The 15,743-nt window shown below is 41.8% G+C and overlaps 1 protein-coding gene across 1 annotated transcript; it reads left to right on the top strand.

Annotated features, from left to right (window-relative positions):
• The first annotated feature begins 8,913 nt into the window (after window positions 1-8,913).
• On the top strand, window positions 8,914-14,061 carry LOC123936804 (40S ribosomal protein SA-like). The gene is made up of 2 exons (XM_045997377.1): window positions 8,914-8,929; window positions 13,172-14,061. Exons 1-2 carry the CDS (start codon window positions 8,914-8,916, stop codon window positions 14,044-14,046), a joined length of 891 nt encoding a protein of 296 aa, XP_045853333.1. The 3' UTR covers window positions 14,047-14,061.
• Window positions 14,062-15,743: the final 1,682 nt, after the last annotated feature.

Here is a 15,743-nt window from a genome sequence, read left to right as displayed (position 1 = left end):
AAAAAAAAAACGTGAGTGGCAAGTTTGACATGGCACAGGGACAGTGGGCACCGGCCAGCCCTGGAGAGCCGTGGAGTCAGGGCGGCAGGTGCAAGCCGGGTGTATGGGCTCTGGGCCATCAGCACAGCTTCATCTAAGTTAGCTCAACCTGGGGGAAGGCAGGTCTTCCAGAGAAGGAAGCAAGGAGATTCCTATCTCCTTGGAGAGAGAGGGTCGCTTCTTAGGTTGCAGCTGGTAAAGAGCATGTGTATGTGTAAATTCAAGCTACACTAGATTTTTGCACTGTACTGTATGTAGAATATACCTTAATTTCTTTTTTTTTCAAAAGGGTCATATGAGATTAAGCTACCTAATCCTGATACTCTATATAAACAAATCTTCCCTTCTGTACCTAAATCTGCTGTGGATCTCCCTTCGATACGGCTGACCATTGCCTAAAACCCCAATATATAATCCACTTGATATAATTTTAAAAATATAGTTATGGACTCATAGGAAATCACAAAAAAAATTGTATAGGGAAGTCCTGTGTACCCTTCTCCCTATGTTCCCCAATGTTAGCATCTTGCATAACTGTAAGATAATATCAAAACAATGAAATTTATATTGGTACAAGCCACAAAGCTCATTTAGATTTTATCAGTTATACATGCATTCTTGTGTTTTCTGTGTGTGTGTGTGTGTGTGTGTGTGTGTGGTTCTGTGCAATTTTATTACATGTAGCCACCATCACGATCAAGATACGGAACTGTTCTACCACAACACATGATAGGATTTAATAGGAGAAAAAATAATATTTATAGTGCTTTTACATTTCCCTCAAATGAGAATGGTCCCCTAGCTTGTTTCCTGTTCTGTAATATACTGAAAGGAGTGATGACTAGGGAAATCAGAGACATCTTGTTTCCCCTGATGACTATTATTGATCCAGGGGTGGGTGTGTAACCTAACTGGGTATTTGGCCCAATTAAATGGAGCAGATGATGAAGAGTTGAGTCATGGTTGGGAGAGACATTTTCTCTTCCTTTCTCCCTGTGTCTCCCTCACACCCCTCTCTAAAAGCCAGGTGAGCCTCAAAAAGCAAGCACTGCAGTGTAGTTCTGATGATCCTGACAGGCAACCTACAACCCATGGAAAATCAACACTAGGGTAAAGCTGAGGTCAGCAGAGTGGAGGAGTGGAAAGAGCCTAAGTGCCTGAGGATTTTTTGAGAAACTGATCCACACCATTACTGGAGCCCATCCTAACTCTAGACTTACCCTCCGGGGACACAGTGGGATCTCTTACTGTTTTTAGTCAGTTTAAGTGAGGATGTTCTGTATACTGAAACTACAAATGTTGTTGAAAGAAATTAAAGATTTAAATAAATGGGAAGACATCTATAGTTATGGATTAGGACACTTAATATTGTTAAGATAGCAATATTCCCCCAAATTGACCTACAGATTCCACACATTCCCTATCAGAATCCTGGCTCTCTTCTTGCAGAAATTGGGAAGTTGATCCTAAAAATGCATATGGAAATTCAAGGGACTCAAAGTAGCTATACAACCTTGAAAAGAACAAGTTAGAAGACTCACTGATTTTAAAAACTTGCTAGCCTTTCTAGATATGTCTTCTGAGACAAGGGAAACAAAAACAAAATAAATTATTGGGACTTCATCAAAATAAAAAATTTCTGCACAGCAATGGAAACAATCAACAAAACCAAAAGGCAACCTATGGAATGGGAGAAGATATTTGCAAATGACACGCCTGATATAGAATTAAAATCCAGGGTGCCTGGGTGGCTCAGTGGGTTAAGCCCCTGCCTTCAGCTCAGGTCATGGTCCCAGGGTCCTGGGATCGAGACCCACATTAGGCTCTCTGCTCTGCAGGGAGTCTCCTTCCCTCTCTCTCTGCCTGCCTCTCTGCCTAATTGTGATCTCTCTGTCAAATAAATAAATAAAATCTTAAAAAAAAAGAATTAAAATCCAAAATTATAAGAAACTTATCAAACTCAAAACCCCAAAAATGAACAATCCAGTTTAAAAATTGGCAGAAAGCATGAATAGACATTTTCTAAGGACATACAGATGGCCAATAGACGCAAAAAAAGATGGTCAACATCACTGATAATCAGGGAAATACAAATAAAAACTACAATGAGATATCATCTCACACCTGTCAGAATGACTAAAATCAACAACTTAGGAAACAACAGATGCTGGCAAGGATTTGGAGAAAGGGAAACCCTCTTGCACTGTTGGTGAGAATGCAAACTGGTGCAACCACTGTGGAAAACAGCATGGAATTTCCTCAGAAAGTTAAAAATAAACCTACCCTAAGATCCAGCAATTGCACCACTAGGTATTTACCCAAAGAACACAAAAATACTAATTCAAAGGAATACATGCACCCTGATGTTTATAGCAACCTTATCTACAATAGCCAAATTATGGAAATGGTCCAAGTGTCCACCGACTGAAGAATGGATAAGGAAGATGTGGTATACAGACACACACAAGTGCACACGTGCGCACACACACACACACACACACAATGGAATATTACTCAGCTATAAAAAAGAATGAAATCTTGCCATTTGCAACAATGTAGATGGAGCTAGAGAGCATTATGCTAAGCAAAATAAGGTAGAGAAAGACAAATACCACATGATTTCACTCATATGTGGATTTTAGGAAACAAAACAAATAAGCAAAGGGAGAAGAAAAGGGAGGCAAACCAAGAAACAGACAATCTTAACTACAGAGAACAAACTGATGGTTAGCAGAAGGGATGTGGGTGGGTGGGGGATGGGTGAAATAAGTGATGGGGATTAAAGAGGGCACCTGTTGTGATGAGCACTGAGTGATATATGGAAGTGTTGAATCACTATATTTTACACCTGAAAATAATATTACATTGTATGTTAACTAACTGGAATTTAAATTTAAAACTTAAAAAGAAAACCTACTACAAAGCTTCAGTAATCTAGACAGTGCAATACTAACATAAGGATTGATATATAGACTGATGAAATTGAATTGAGAATCCAGCAAAAAACACTTACATATATGGTCATTTGATTTTCAACAAGGGTCCTGAGATAATTCAATGGTAATAAAATTCACCAGATTAGGCTGGGACAAATTGATATCCACATGCTAAAGAATTAAGTTGAACCCCAACACTGTACCATATAAAATACGAATTCACAATTGGTCAAAGACCTTAATGTAAGAGCTAAAATTTTAAAACTTTTAGAAGAAAACTGGTGTGTATCTTCATGACCTTGGATTTGGCAATGGTTTCTTATATATACATCAAAAACATAAATGACAAGAAAGAAAAAGAAATACATTGGGCGTCATCAAAAGTAACAACTTTTGCCTCCTGTTGAGCCAATTCCATTCCTGCGAGCTTTGCTATGGCTGAGATGGAACACGCCTTCCTTGCCATCAAGCCAGTCTGCATGCAGACCCCTGGGGTTCACCTTGCCACACTCAGTACATTAAAACTTCCTCTCTTGGGGGGGTGGGGGACAAAAAACAAAAACAAAAACAAACCAACTTCCTATCTGGAAATGTACTGCCTGGGTCCTCTACTGAAATGAAAGACTTAGTCTCCCAGCTGCTAGAAATGTGGTGAGAAGACTGCTCAACCGTCAGCCCTCTCTGCGGACTGCCTTTGATCATAAAACTGCCTTGCCCAAAGTCAACTTCTTTTAAGGATAGTCCACATTCTTCAATGACTCATCAATGCAGGAGTGCGTTGTGAAGGCCCAACCCTTCACTACAACTTGGGTCAACTCTGCAGAGACATTTTGGATCCAGATCTCCCTGAGGGATTGGTTTGAAGCCTTTTGCTGGGTCTACATCACAACTCAACTTCTCCCTTTATTCAATCCTGCTTCCTTTCCTTCCCTTTGCCAGGTGCTGGGACCAACTACAAAATATCAAGGACATCGAGGGGTAGGTAGCTGAGGCCTCTAGATCCCAGAGTCAGTGGGACCAAGCTTGTCCTTATAGGATTTTCTCTTTCAGTATTCCACCAGTGTGAGCTGCATACACGCTGTCCTTTACCAGGGAATACATAGAAGAAACCAAGAACATTTACACCCACACCAGAAAGGCAACATTCCTCTTTCAACAGCTCATTCCATCTAGAACCTTATTTTCAGGGAACATTTTCTTTATTCTTTAGAAGAGAACTCTTTCCTCCTCTGTAAAGGGCAATAAATAAGCTCTTCAAGCCGTTGGACCTTCAATGCATTAGTATATGTGACGACACTTAGAGCAGGGCCCAGCCTGCGGGAGGAGCTATGCTTACCAAAATAAGAAATCAGAGCGTTTCTGAATAGCAGCTTCCTTTGTTATCCCAGAAGGACTCCCAGACTTAATGGTAAAGTTCTGCCCGTTTCCTCTGGGGGAAGAGAGTTGCCAATTCTTTCATCGTCCTTTGAGATACTCACCTGCATGTGTGGGAGAGGCTCTCTCCCATAAATGCGTCAGAACACTCTCTGTGCTCTGTGATAATGCGTACTGCGTTCCTCCGTGATGGGACCTGTTGCAACACCATCACAGAGGTATGTGTCTTGTGATTTCTGAAAGGGGTGGATTACAGTACATGGTGTCTCTTAGGCTTATTTGTCCACGAAATCCGCCCTCTCCCTTTGATGTTGAGTCATACCTGGGAACTATTTCTTATCTGCTGACTACATTTTTTGGAAACTCTGATCTCTTTAAGGTGACTATTTTAGTTTAGAAGAATATTTTTTCCCAAATAATAGCAGGCTAGAAGTCAAACAGAGCCAGTTTGTGGCCATGACACTAATAGTCACAACTGCTCTTTATTGAGCACGTACTAGGTGCTAAGTATTATCCTGAGAGATTTATAAGCATCGCTTCATTTTAACTCTCTTAACAGTCCTTATAGAGATGGACATTTTATTTTTTTTAAAGACATTCATTTATTTGCCAGAGAGAGAGCACAAGCAGGGGGAGCAGCAGGCAGGAGGAGAAGCAGAGTTCCCACTGAGCAGGGAGGCCAATGCAGGACTTGATCCCAGGACCCTGGGACCGTGACCTGAGCCGAAGGTGGACCCTTAACCGACTGAGCCACGCAGCTGTCCCAAGATGGCCAATTTATAGGTAAGGAAATTGAAGAACAAAAAGGTTGAATAGCTTGCCGAGATCACACAACAAGTAATGGATTCAAATCCAAGTCTGTCTGACTTGAAACCCCATGAGTTTCTATTTCTGGTTTGAACATAGTAGCATTTCTCTTCTCTTCCTTGAAATCAGCCAAAAGCAACAAAAAGCTGGAAAAACAAAGACACAAATTCTTTTTTCCTAGAAAGTAGGAGATAGCTAAAGCCCCAGGTCTCACTTTGTTGGAAGGACTGCCCAAAGCAGTAAAGATTAAGTAAGGCGGCATGTGGGAGCAAGCAGAGAGAAAAACCTACAGCAAGGGAACACTGTGGCTGTATATCTCAGAGAGAGCTGGGTGCAACTCTTGAAATTGAAGGGCAAAACCTAACTCCCCTTATTCACAGTACTGGGGCAAGAGTGCATTCGCCGGTACCAAGAGATTCCCTGGACCCTGTTTGGTATTAAAAGACAGAGAGGAGTCTTCTGAGGAACAGGAAACTAGCCATGTTTGCAAGAAACTCTGTGTCTGCAGTAGCACAAAAGAGTCTGGGTTGTAAGAACTTCACGGCTGCTTACCTTCATTGCTTAGGGAGAAGCAAAACTCAACAAACTCACTTAAAACCCCAAATCAGGGGCCCCTGGGTGGCACAGTCAGTTAAACATCTGACTCTTGGTTTTAGATCAGGTCCTGATCTCAGGGTCATGAGACTGGGGTCAGCACTCAGCAAGGAGTCTGCTTAAGACTCGCTCTCCCTCTCCCTCTGCTCCCCCCCAAAATAAATAAATAAATACTTTCATTTTAAAAATTTAAATTAAATTAATTAACATATGGTATATTATTAGTTTCAGAGGTAGAGTTCAGTGATGTATCAGTCTTATATAATTAACATATAACGTATTATTGGTTTCAGAGATACAGGTCTGTGACTCATTGGTCTTGTGTAATACACAGTACTCATTACATCGCATGCCGATTTACCCCATCCCCCTACCTCCCTGCCCTCCAGCAGCCCTCAGTTGGTTTCCTATGTTTGAGAGTCTCTTATGGTTTGTCTCCTTCTCTGATTTTATCTTGTTTGATATTTTCCTCTTCCCCTATGATCCTCTGTTTTGTTTCTTAAATTCCACATATCAGTGAGATCATTTGAAAGTCGTTTTTCTCTGATTGACTTACTTCACTTACAGGCTGTGATAGTCAACAAAGATTTTCCGGAAGCTGGTGGTTAACTTGAAGGAATTATGACATGGGCTTAGAATCTTCACAGGACTTGAACCTTCCACACAACTCCCTTGTGGAGCACAGCTTAGTCTAAACCCCAGACTGCAACCACATAGTGAGGCCACTAGATTTTACTTCTTTCATGACTTCATGAGTGAGTCTTCGGTCACATCTTATTTGCCAAGAATTCAGACCCAAGTACAGGAAAAAATTGCCCCTACTCAGACCCCTGCTAAAACTCCCTTCCAGCAGGCCTGTGTTAATTTCCAGGACCTAACTTTTCCCAGAAAGACTGGCAGCAGAAATGTCACGTTCCCAACCAACAGGGCTAAACTTGCCCCCACTGGGTAAAGTTTCTCAGGAGGTCGAGGCAATTCAGTCTTATTTATTTATTTACTTACTTACTTATTTAAAGATTTTATTTATTTATTTGACAGAGAGGGATGACAGGTAGGCAGAGAGGCAGGCAGAGAGAGAGAGAGGGAGAAGCAGGCGTCCTGCTGAGCAGAGAGCCCGATGTGGGGCTCGATCCCAGGACCCTGGGATCATGACCTGAGCTGAAGGCAAAGGCTTTAACCCACTGAGCCACCCGGGCACTCCAATTCAGTCTTATTTAGATCACAGGTCAGGGACAGCCCCTGCTCAGGCAGAGAAAACCCAATCCAGTTTGTTTTTCACAATCTCCTTTCATTCAAGAGAACAACCATCCAGCTATTTTCAGTCTTGTGTCCTGATCTCCAATCTATTTGTACAGCAATACACCTGTATCCCTTTACCAAAAATTAAAAATAATATACTGTCTTTCCCTTACACACCATTCAGGGCAGTTTAGCTCCTTGGAGACACACATCAAATCCATCCATTGCAGAAGAAGACATGGTAGCCTATCTCTGAAGATAGCCCCCAAAGAACCATACCTCCTGGTATTAAGTACTTGTGTAGTCCTCTCTGACATGAAATCTGAGCTAGCCTTCGGACTCATGTATACAATAGAACGTGCCAGAAGTGACATTGTGCCAGATCTAGGCGTAGGCCTAAGAAGACCTAGCAGCTTCTGCTTGAACCTTTGCGAGCTCTGAGCCACCACATCAAAAGTAAGGCTGCACTACTGAAGAGACCAATAGAAGGAGCGGTCATGTCGGTAGAGGTCCCAGCCTTCCAGTCAAATCTTCCACGGCTCCAGACGTATGAATGACGCCATCTTGACGGTTCCAGCCAGGACACTATCTGATTGCAGCCGCTCAGAGGCCCCAAACCACTATGTTTTAAAGTACATTGTTACACAACTATACATAATGGAAATACAGCCTGTTGTCCTACATGAAATTCACAGGGAAAAAGAAGAATAGTTTACCCCAAAGGAGAACTTTCTACCCCTCATCTTTTTTCTGCTTAGAGATATAAAATAATTTATATAAAATAATTTATAATTATTTTATATTACATAAAATAATTCTATTTTATATTATAATAATTGTTTTCCTTTTGACATTTCAGATATGTCGGGGTCAGTTTATATTTAAGGCCCAAGCCTGAAGTACCACCATTTTCTCATTCCCCTAGACATCTCAGTATAGCTCATAGTCTTCCCAGGGCAGTTTAGGCCTGAACTTAGCGTACAGGGTGATCTCTCTCCTCTTTCCATGCTTAACTCCAAGGGTCAGGGCCTTTCTCTACTACAGCAAATAAATCAAATTAAACAAACCCACTTATGAAAGAGCATGAATTACATTAAAGGTCTTACAAGTATAAAAAAAGAAAGAAAAGCACACATATATGAAATTTGAAAATATTAACCTAGAAATGTAGGCATGAAATGAGATGTTAGTATATTAACATGTGTTATACAGCTAGATATAATTTAAAATTTTGTTCTAATCTGACCTTGCAACGCCGCATTTGGTATAAGGCAAGGGCATCTTGACCACTGATTAAGGGAATCATTGCTGAGGCAATGGTTATATCATGTCCTGTCTTACATAAAATACGTTCTTGCAACATAGAACAAGAGGACAGTATTTTATCACTGCTTACCCAAACAACCAATTCCCAGTTCCCCCAACACAATAGCAAGGGCATACTATAGGTTGCTGACAGGTTGTCTTCTGCCAGTTAGCAAACTTTCATCATCCCTCAGTTGACTATCTTGGGTTTCATAATGGCCTTCTACTCTTATCCTGCAATTCACAAGGTCTTAGGAAGACAATTTATATCTATTCATTCAATCATCCATTTGTTCCACAAATATTCAGTGAGTATTCACTGTAGGATAGATACTCTTCAACTCAATTCTAGCAGCCTTATAACTGCCACAACAATTACAGAACATTTTGTCGGTTCAAGGATATTCAAGCACATTATCTCCTCTGCTGCAGTAAATCGACCTAAAAACCTCTCAGAGAAGATGGGGTTAATTCCACCCACACATCTCTAGATTGGCAGGATTTGTTTTCATAACTTCGGCACCATTTAATAAGGGCGACTGTGGCCCTGCATTATTCCAAACATAAACAATGATGATGACATCTCTGCAGAGAGAGACCTCATAACAATTTCTTATCGATGAGTGGTCATAAAGGTAGGTGATGATGCCACCGCAGAATCAGCACTTATAAATAATACAACACACTGAAAAACTAAATGCACCTCCGAATGAAAGAAATGATGCAAGCTGACATAAAGAAATAAACGGACAGTGTGCTATGATAATAAGTGTTTTATAAATACCTACTTACATCATCGAAAACTTAGGTGAAAAGTTAGGGGAGAGAAACTATATTTACATGTGTCCCTCTCTGGTTCCTGACAACTTCTCAGAATTTTCCTCTTAAAGGTGGTCAGACAGTTTTATACTATAGCCTTAGGACAATGTCCAGATTTCTTTAGATGGGCCTGCTAAATTATTGAATAAGCTCAGGCAAATGATATTACTAAATATTTTTATCAGTACTAAGAGAAGCATTTTGAACACATGGCATTATTTTCTAAAGATAGGTATGTTCTAGAAGATTCAAGGCTAAAAAACAAAACTATTCAAAGAGTAGTGTGGATTTCTTATATATTTTTTTAAAGATTTATTTATTTGACAGATAGAGATTACAAGTAGGCAGAGAGGCAGGCAGAGAGAGAGAGAGGAGGAAGCAGGCTCCCAGCCAAGCAGAGAGCCCAACGCGGGGCTCGATCCCAGGACCCTGGGATCATGACCTGAGCTGAAGGCAGAGGCTTTAACCCGCTGAGCCACCCAGGCGCCCCTGGATTTCTTATATTTAAAATGTGGGCATGAGATTCATATTTGCTAAAATTCATCTCAATATGTGAAAAATAATTTAAACACATTTGATATGGGTGACTGAATGATCGTGGTCATCTGAAACTTGTTCTCAGAGGCTATTTCTCGAGGTCAAGAAATTTAAGATCTAGTTTTATTTTTCAGACCAGAGTGAAGTTAACAAAAGTTGAAAGCTACTAATCTTACAGATGATGGAAAAATGGTGAGAAGGAAAATGAGAATGCCCTGTTCCCCTATGACTTCAAAGAATCCTACAGACATAACTTCATTCATCTAAGAAAACAACCCTGCTAATTATATCATATATAATTATATTATTATATATAATAAGATAATCTCATAGTTGCCTGTATTATGGAAAGAGAAGTCAAGCCCTGGGAGAATTGTGCAAAAGTTAAAAAACCAGAGAGAAACCCCCAGATCATCTCTTTGGCTCAGACTACACCTTCCTTGTAATTTGAGCTGCATTTTCCTCCTGATCTGACTGGCTCAGTGGGATGTCATCTCCTCCATAGTGGGAATATATCTCCTTCATGTCCCCATGTGTCTCCTTCATGTCTCCCCTGACCGCCTTCACGCCTCCGCCTCCTTCATTTCTCTTCCTCTGTCTCTGGTCACTTCTCAGTATTCTGTAGGCTTCTCTCCAACCAGGTATTTCCCAAGTCTTCAGGTTTTGGTCCTTCCTTGGCACTTTTTCAAGTCCCGGACATCAGCCCCTGACATCTTCCTCAGATCTACATTGCTTCTCCATTCCTACTGTTGTTGCCTTCTTTTTTTCAAGTTTTCATCATGTCTTTGATGGACAAGGCACCAGCCTCTTTTACTGGTCTGTCTGACTTCAGACACAGTTCCTGGCCACCCATCGACAATGATGCCTCCAAGGCAGCTCTATACATCAATCCTTTGTTCACCTTCAGTGGATCCACATCCAGGACAATATAACTGGATTCACCCACTGTATGTAAATAGTCTTCTTCTACATCAATTTCATACTTCTGTAAATCCCTCCTTATTGCATTTTATGCTCTAGAAATACCAAACCCACCCTGCAACCTCCAAATATGCTAGGCCTCCCTGCCTTCCCATGTCTCTGCTCTACCCTGATGTCTAGCTGGCAATGCCTACAAGCCCTTCAAGTCCTGCTTCAGGCAGTCCCCCCACTATGAAAGCCTTCCCTGACTCGCCAAGGCAGATTTTGACCTGCCTCCTCCATTGCACCATCCATACACAACTCATCGAGCATTGACAACACAGACTGTGAGGCAGGATCATTTTTTAATGAATTGGAAAAACTTAATCCTTCCCTCCTATGTGTCTTTTCTACAACTCATAAAATACTTCACTTCTGGTCACCAAATGTGTGGAGGTTAGTCCCCACACCAAGCAATTCTCTGTAATACCAGTTGAGTTCCCTACAATTCATTTTTAAAGATTTTTTTTAAAGTAATCTCTACACCCAACATGGAACTTAAACTCACAACCCCCTCCCTGTTTCCCTCTCCCCCTAGATAAAAAGTCACAGGCTCTACCGACTGCGTCAGCCAGGCACCTCACCCCACTACAATCTAATTCAATTCCAACACTGTCTACCTGGAGATGGTGTCAGATCCCACAGGTTAAGGGCTCAGTCCTCTAAGACTACTCCCTCCCTGCTTCAGATGCCAATCACAAGTCGTAGGTGCCCTACAACCAAGTAGTAGTTTACCTACAATGTCTGCCTGATTTGGCTACAAATCAAAGGTTCCACAACCCCTCCTCGGGTTCAATTAATTTGCTAGAACAGCTCATAGAACTGAGGGATACATTTACTCAGATTCATCAATTTATTAAAGGATATGATAAAGGATACAGATGAACAGCCAGATGAAGAGATACATAGGGGGAGGTTTGGGAGGGTCTCAAATCCAAGAGCTTCTGTCTCTGTGGACTTGGAGTACATCACCCGCCCTGTGCGTAGATAGGTTCACCAACCTGGAAGCTCGTCAAATTCTGTGCTGTTTGGATAGCTTCATTGTGTAGGCATGATTAGTTATTAATTCCATGTTCAGTCCTTTACCCTTCTCAAAAGAATGGGGGTTGGGGCTGAAAATTTCAAGTTTCCAATTGTGATTTGGTTTTTTGAGTGACCAGTCCCCATCCAGGAGCCATCCTGGAGCTCATCGAGAATTGCCTCGTTAGAACAAAAGACACCCTTACTCATTTAGGAAATTGCAGGGATTTTAGGAGTGCTGTGCCTGTAGCCAGAGAAGACACCAGTATATTTTTTTTACTATCTCACATATATTAAATTACATAACTCTTTCCTATGATAACAAGATATAACTTGCAGATAGGAAAGTGTACAAATCAAAGTGTGCAGCTCAATGGATTTTTATATGTGCGAGTACTGAGCACAACTATCCAGCACGAATGCAAGCTTTCTTATGCCCCCTCCAACCCAGATAGTGACCCCTAAAGGTAACCACTAATGTTTTATTACCACAGATTTTGCCTATGTTTGAACTTCATATAAATGGACATATAAAATCACATTTTTTAATGTCTAACTCCTTTTTTCAACATTATACCTTTAAATTTTATCTGTGTTATTATATGCAGATATAATTTTTTTTAATTGCTGAGGAGTATTTCACTGTGGGATTACCATAATTTATCAATTCTACTGTTGATGGGCATCAGGATTTTTCCAGGGTGTTTGTTGTTATTGTTATCGTATTAACTATTATGAATAATTCTACTGTGAAAATTCTTGTGCTATCTTTTGGTGAATCTAAAGATTCAGTTGATTTAGACCCAAGTGGAGTTGCTGTTTCATGAAATATGCCTATGCTTAGATTTAGTAGAAAATGAGTAGTTTTCCATTTATACTCCCCAAAGCAGTATAGACATATGGATAATCATCCATCGATCTATTTATCGATCTCTGTGATTCCACATCCTCACAACTCAGTATTGTCAGTCTTTTTAATTTTAGCTCTTCTAGTGGGGGTGTCAGTGGATATCACTATGGTTACCTGGCATCTTCTGTTTCTAGGATCTCCAGCCACCTCCACTCATCTCCCATTTGGGCGGTAGTGATAATAATATTCTCTATTCACTGCCCTCACTGCCCTATTCACAAGAGCAGCTTTGTAGAGTAGAAATGCAGACAAGAGAAAAGAGAATCAATTCCTAGTTTTTCAGTTTATTTTTTTATTATTTTTTTATAAGTAAATCTCTTTTTTAAGATTTTATTTATTATTTATTTGACAGAGAGAGATCACAAGTAGACAGAGAGGCAGGCAGAGAGAGAGAGAGGAAAGCAGGCTCTCCACGGAGCTGAGAGCCCAATGCGGGGCTCGATCCCAGGACCCTGGGATCCTGACCTGAGCCGAAGGCAGAGGCTTTAACCCACTGAGCCACCCAGGTGCCCCTAGTTTTTCAGTTTAAAAATAGACTATGACTTTCCCGCGCTACCCAGGGAAGGGTCCATACGGCATTGTTTTGCGTTCCCATCGTAACTTAACGGGAAACTTTCACAATGTCCCGGAGCCCTTGGTGTCCTGCAAATGAAGGAGGATGTCCTCAAATTCCTTGCAGCAGGAACCCATTTAGGTGGCACCAACCTTGACTTCCAGATGGAACAGTACATCTACAAAAGGAAAAGTGATGGTATCTACATCATAAATCTGAAGAGAACCTGGGAGAAGCTTCTGCTGGCAGCTCGTGCCATTGTTGCCATTGAAAACCCAGCTGATGTTAGTGTCATATCGTCCAGGAATACTGGCCAGCGAGCTGTGCTGAAATTTGCTGCTGCAACTGGAGCCACTCCCATTGCCGGCCGCTTCACTCCTGGAACATTCACTAACCAGATCCAGGCAGCCTTCCGAGAGCCAAGACTGCTGGTGGTTACTGATCCCAGGGCTGACCACCAGCCTCTTACAGAGGCATCTTATGTTAACCTGCCTATCATTGCTCTGTGTAACACAGACTCTCCTCTGCGCTATGTGGACATTGCCATCCGTTGCAACAACAAGGGAGCTCACTCAGTGGGTCTGATGTGGTGGATGCTGGCCAGAGAAGTTCTGCGCATGCGTGGCACCATTTCTCGTGAACACCTGTGGGAGGTCATGCCTGATCTCTACTTCTACAGGGATCCTGAAGAGATTGAAAAGGAAGAGCAGGCTGCTGCTGAAAAGGCTGTGACCAAGGAAGAATTCCAGGGTGAATGGACGGCTCCAGCTCCTGAGTTCACGGCTACTCAGCCTGAAGTTGCAGACTGGTCTGAAGGCGTGCAGGTGCCCTCTGTGCCTATTCAGCAGTTCCCTACTGAAGACTGGAGCGCCCAGCCGGCCACTGAAGACTGGTCTGCAGCTCCCACTGCTCAGGCCACTGAATGGGTAGGAACAACCACCGAGTGGTCTTAAGCTGCTCTTCCACGAAGGCAAACAAAATGGAAATAAGGTTGACGGAAAATAAACAGTTTGTAAAAGTCCAAAAAAAAAAAAAATAGACTATGAAACTCATGCTTAGAAGCAATAGCTTAAGAGTTTCTTGGGAACACCAGTATCTGGATTTTGAGTACCAGAAGATAAAATCTCAAAGTATTTTTTCATCAATAAATTTGAGAGAGTGCAGGCTTATATAGGACTTTAGTATAAGACCACTTTAGAGTTGGTAAAGATCCTTGGAACAGAGATGAGGATCAAGAACAATTCTGATGAGTGTCCTGCTCCAGACCAAGTCTGAGGGTGGAGTGAGGAGAAATGATAGAACCTCCATACTGTGGGCGCCTGGGTGGCTCAGTGGGTTAAAGCCTCTGCCTTTGGCTCAGGTCATGATCCCAAGGTCCTGGGATTGAGCCCCATGTTGGGCTCTCTGCTAAGCAGGGAGCCTGTTTCCTCCTCTCTCTCTGCCTGCTTGCCTCTCTGCCTACTTATGATCTCTATCTGTCAAGTAAATAAAATCCTTAAAAACAAAGGAACCTCCATGTTGGTTAAGATCTCCCAGAGGAGAGGGAAGTTGTTCCTAAACACCAGTATCATAGGACCTGCCTGCACCCAGCATGGAATGGACACAGAGTATAAATGGCTTGAAGGTGCATTGAAACCAAGAACACCCAAGACTGTTTCACTGACATTCCCAGAGCCATAGAGTCAGTTGAACAAGAGCCAAGCATTTCCCATGCCTTGAAAGAGATGTAAAGGTAACTGAGAGAGCAGATGAGCCTGAGGAAATCTTATGATTACAAGGAAAAAACATAGCAGCAGATAATTGCCTGGATCTTCTCATCAATGATCTGATAAGAAAATAAAGTCACCTTGGGAGATTCCAGTGAGAAAGATGAAGAACAACAAAAACCAGGTAGAATATGGCCATTGATTCCCAGACACCAACCACTCTTCCCCCTCCTCATCAGAATGCCCTGACCTAGCCCTCAGAATAGAGATGCAACCCTAGCATGAAGAAGAGAGAGAAAATTGTCCGATTGGCTGAGAAAGCTTGATTGATTAAGACTACCTTTCTGCCACCTGCCAGAATGGAGGTTTAAAGTTAAAAGTTAAGTTTAGTTGCAGCAAAAACTAGAAAAGTTTTGTTGCTTGCCCACTCTAGAATGTGTACTAAAATTTGTTTGGGCTATATAATAGTCTGGGTTCTCTGGAGAAACAGGGCCAGTAAGATAGAGATTTACTATAAGGAGGTACCTTACGTGATTATGGAGGCTGAGATATCTAAGATCTGCAGTCCACAAGCTGGAGACCCAGGAGCCGATGGTAATGGTATAGTTCCAGTCTGAGTCTAAAGACCTCAGAACTGGAAGAGCAGATGGTGTAAGTTCCAGTCCAAGTCCAAAGCCAGAAGAAGAGCAATGTTCCAGGTCAAAGACAGGCAGAGAGAGCAAATTCTCCCTTCCTCTCAGCCTTTTGTTCTACTAAGCCATCAGTGATTGGATGAGGTCCACTCCCACTGGGGAGAGAGTATACTTTATGCCATCTACTAATTCAAATGCTATTTATAGAAATACCCTCTACAGACCCCAAAATAATGTTTATTTTAACCAAATATGTGGGCACCCCATGGCCCAGTCAAATTGACGCACAACATGAACCATCACAGGTTATGA

The sequence above is a fragment of the Meles meles genome, chromosome 2 (assembly GCF_922984935.1).
Source record: "Meles meles chromosome 2, mMelMel3.1 paternal haplotype, whole genome shotgun sequence".
NCBI lineage: Eukaryota > Metazoa > Chordata > Mammalia > Carnivora > Mustelidae > Meles > Meles meles.
Note: the sequence above shows the minus strand (reverse complement) of the source record. Positions and strands in the feature narration are given on the sequence as shown.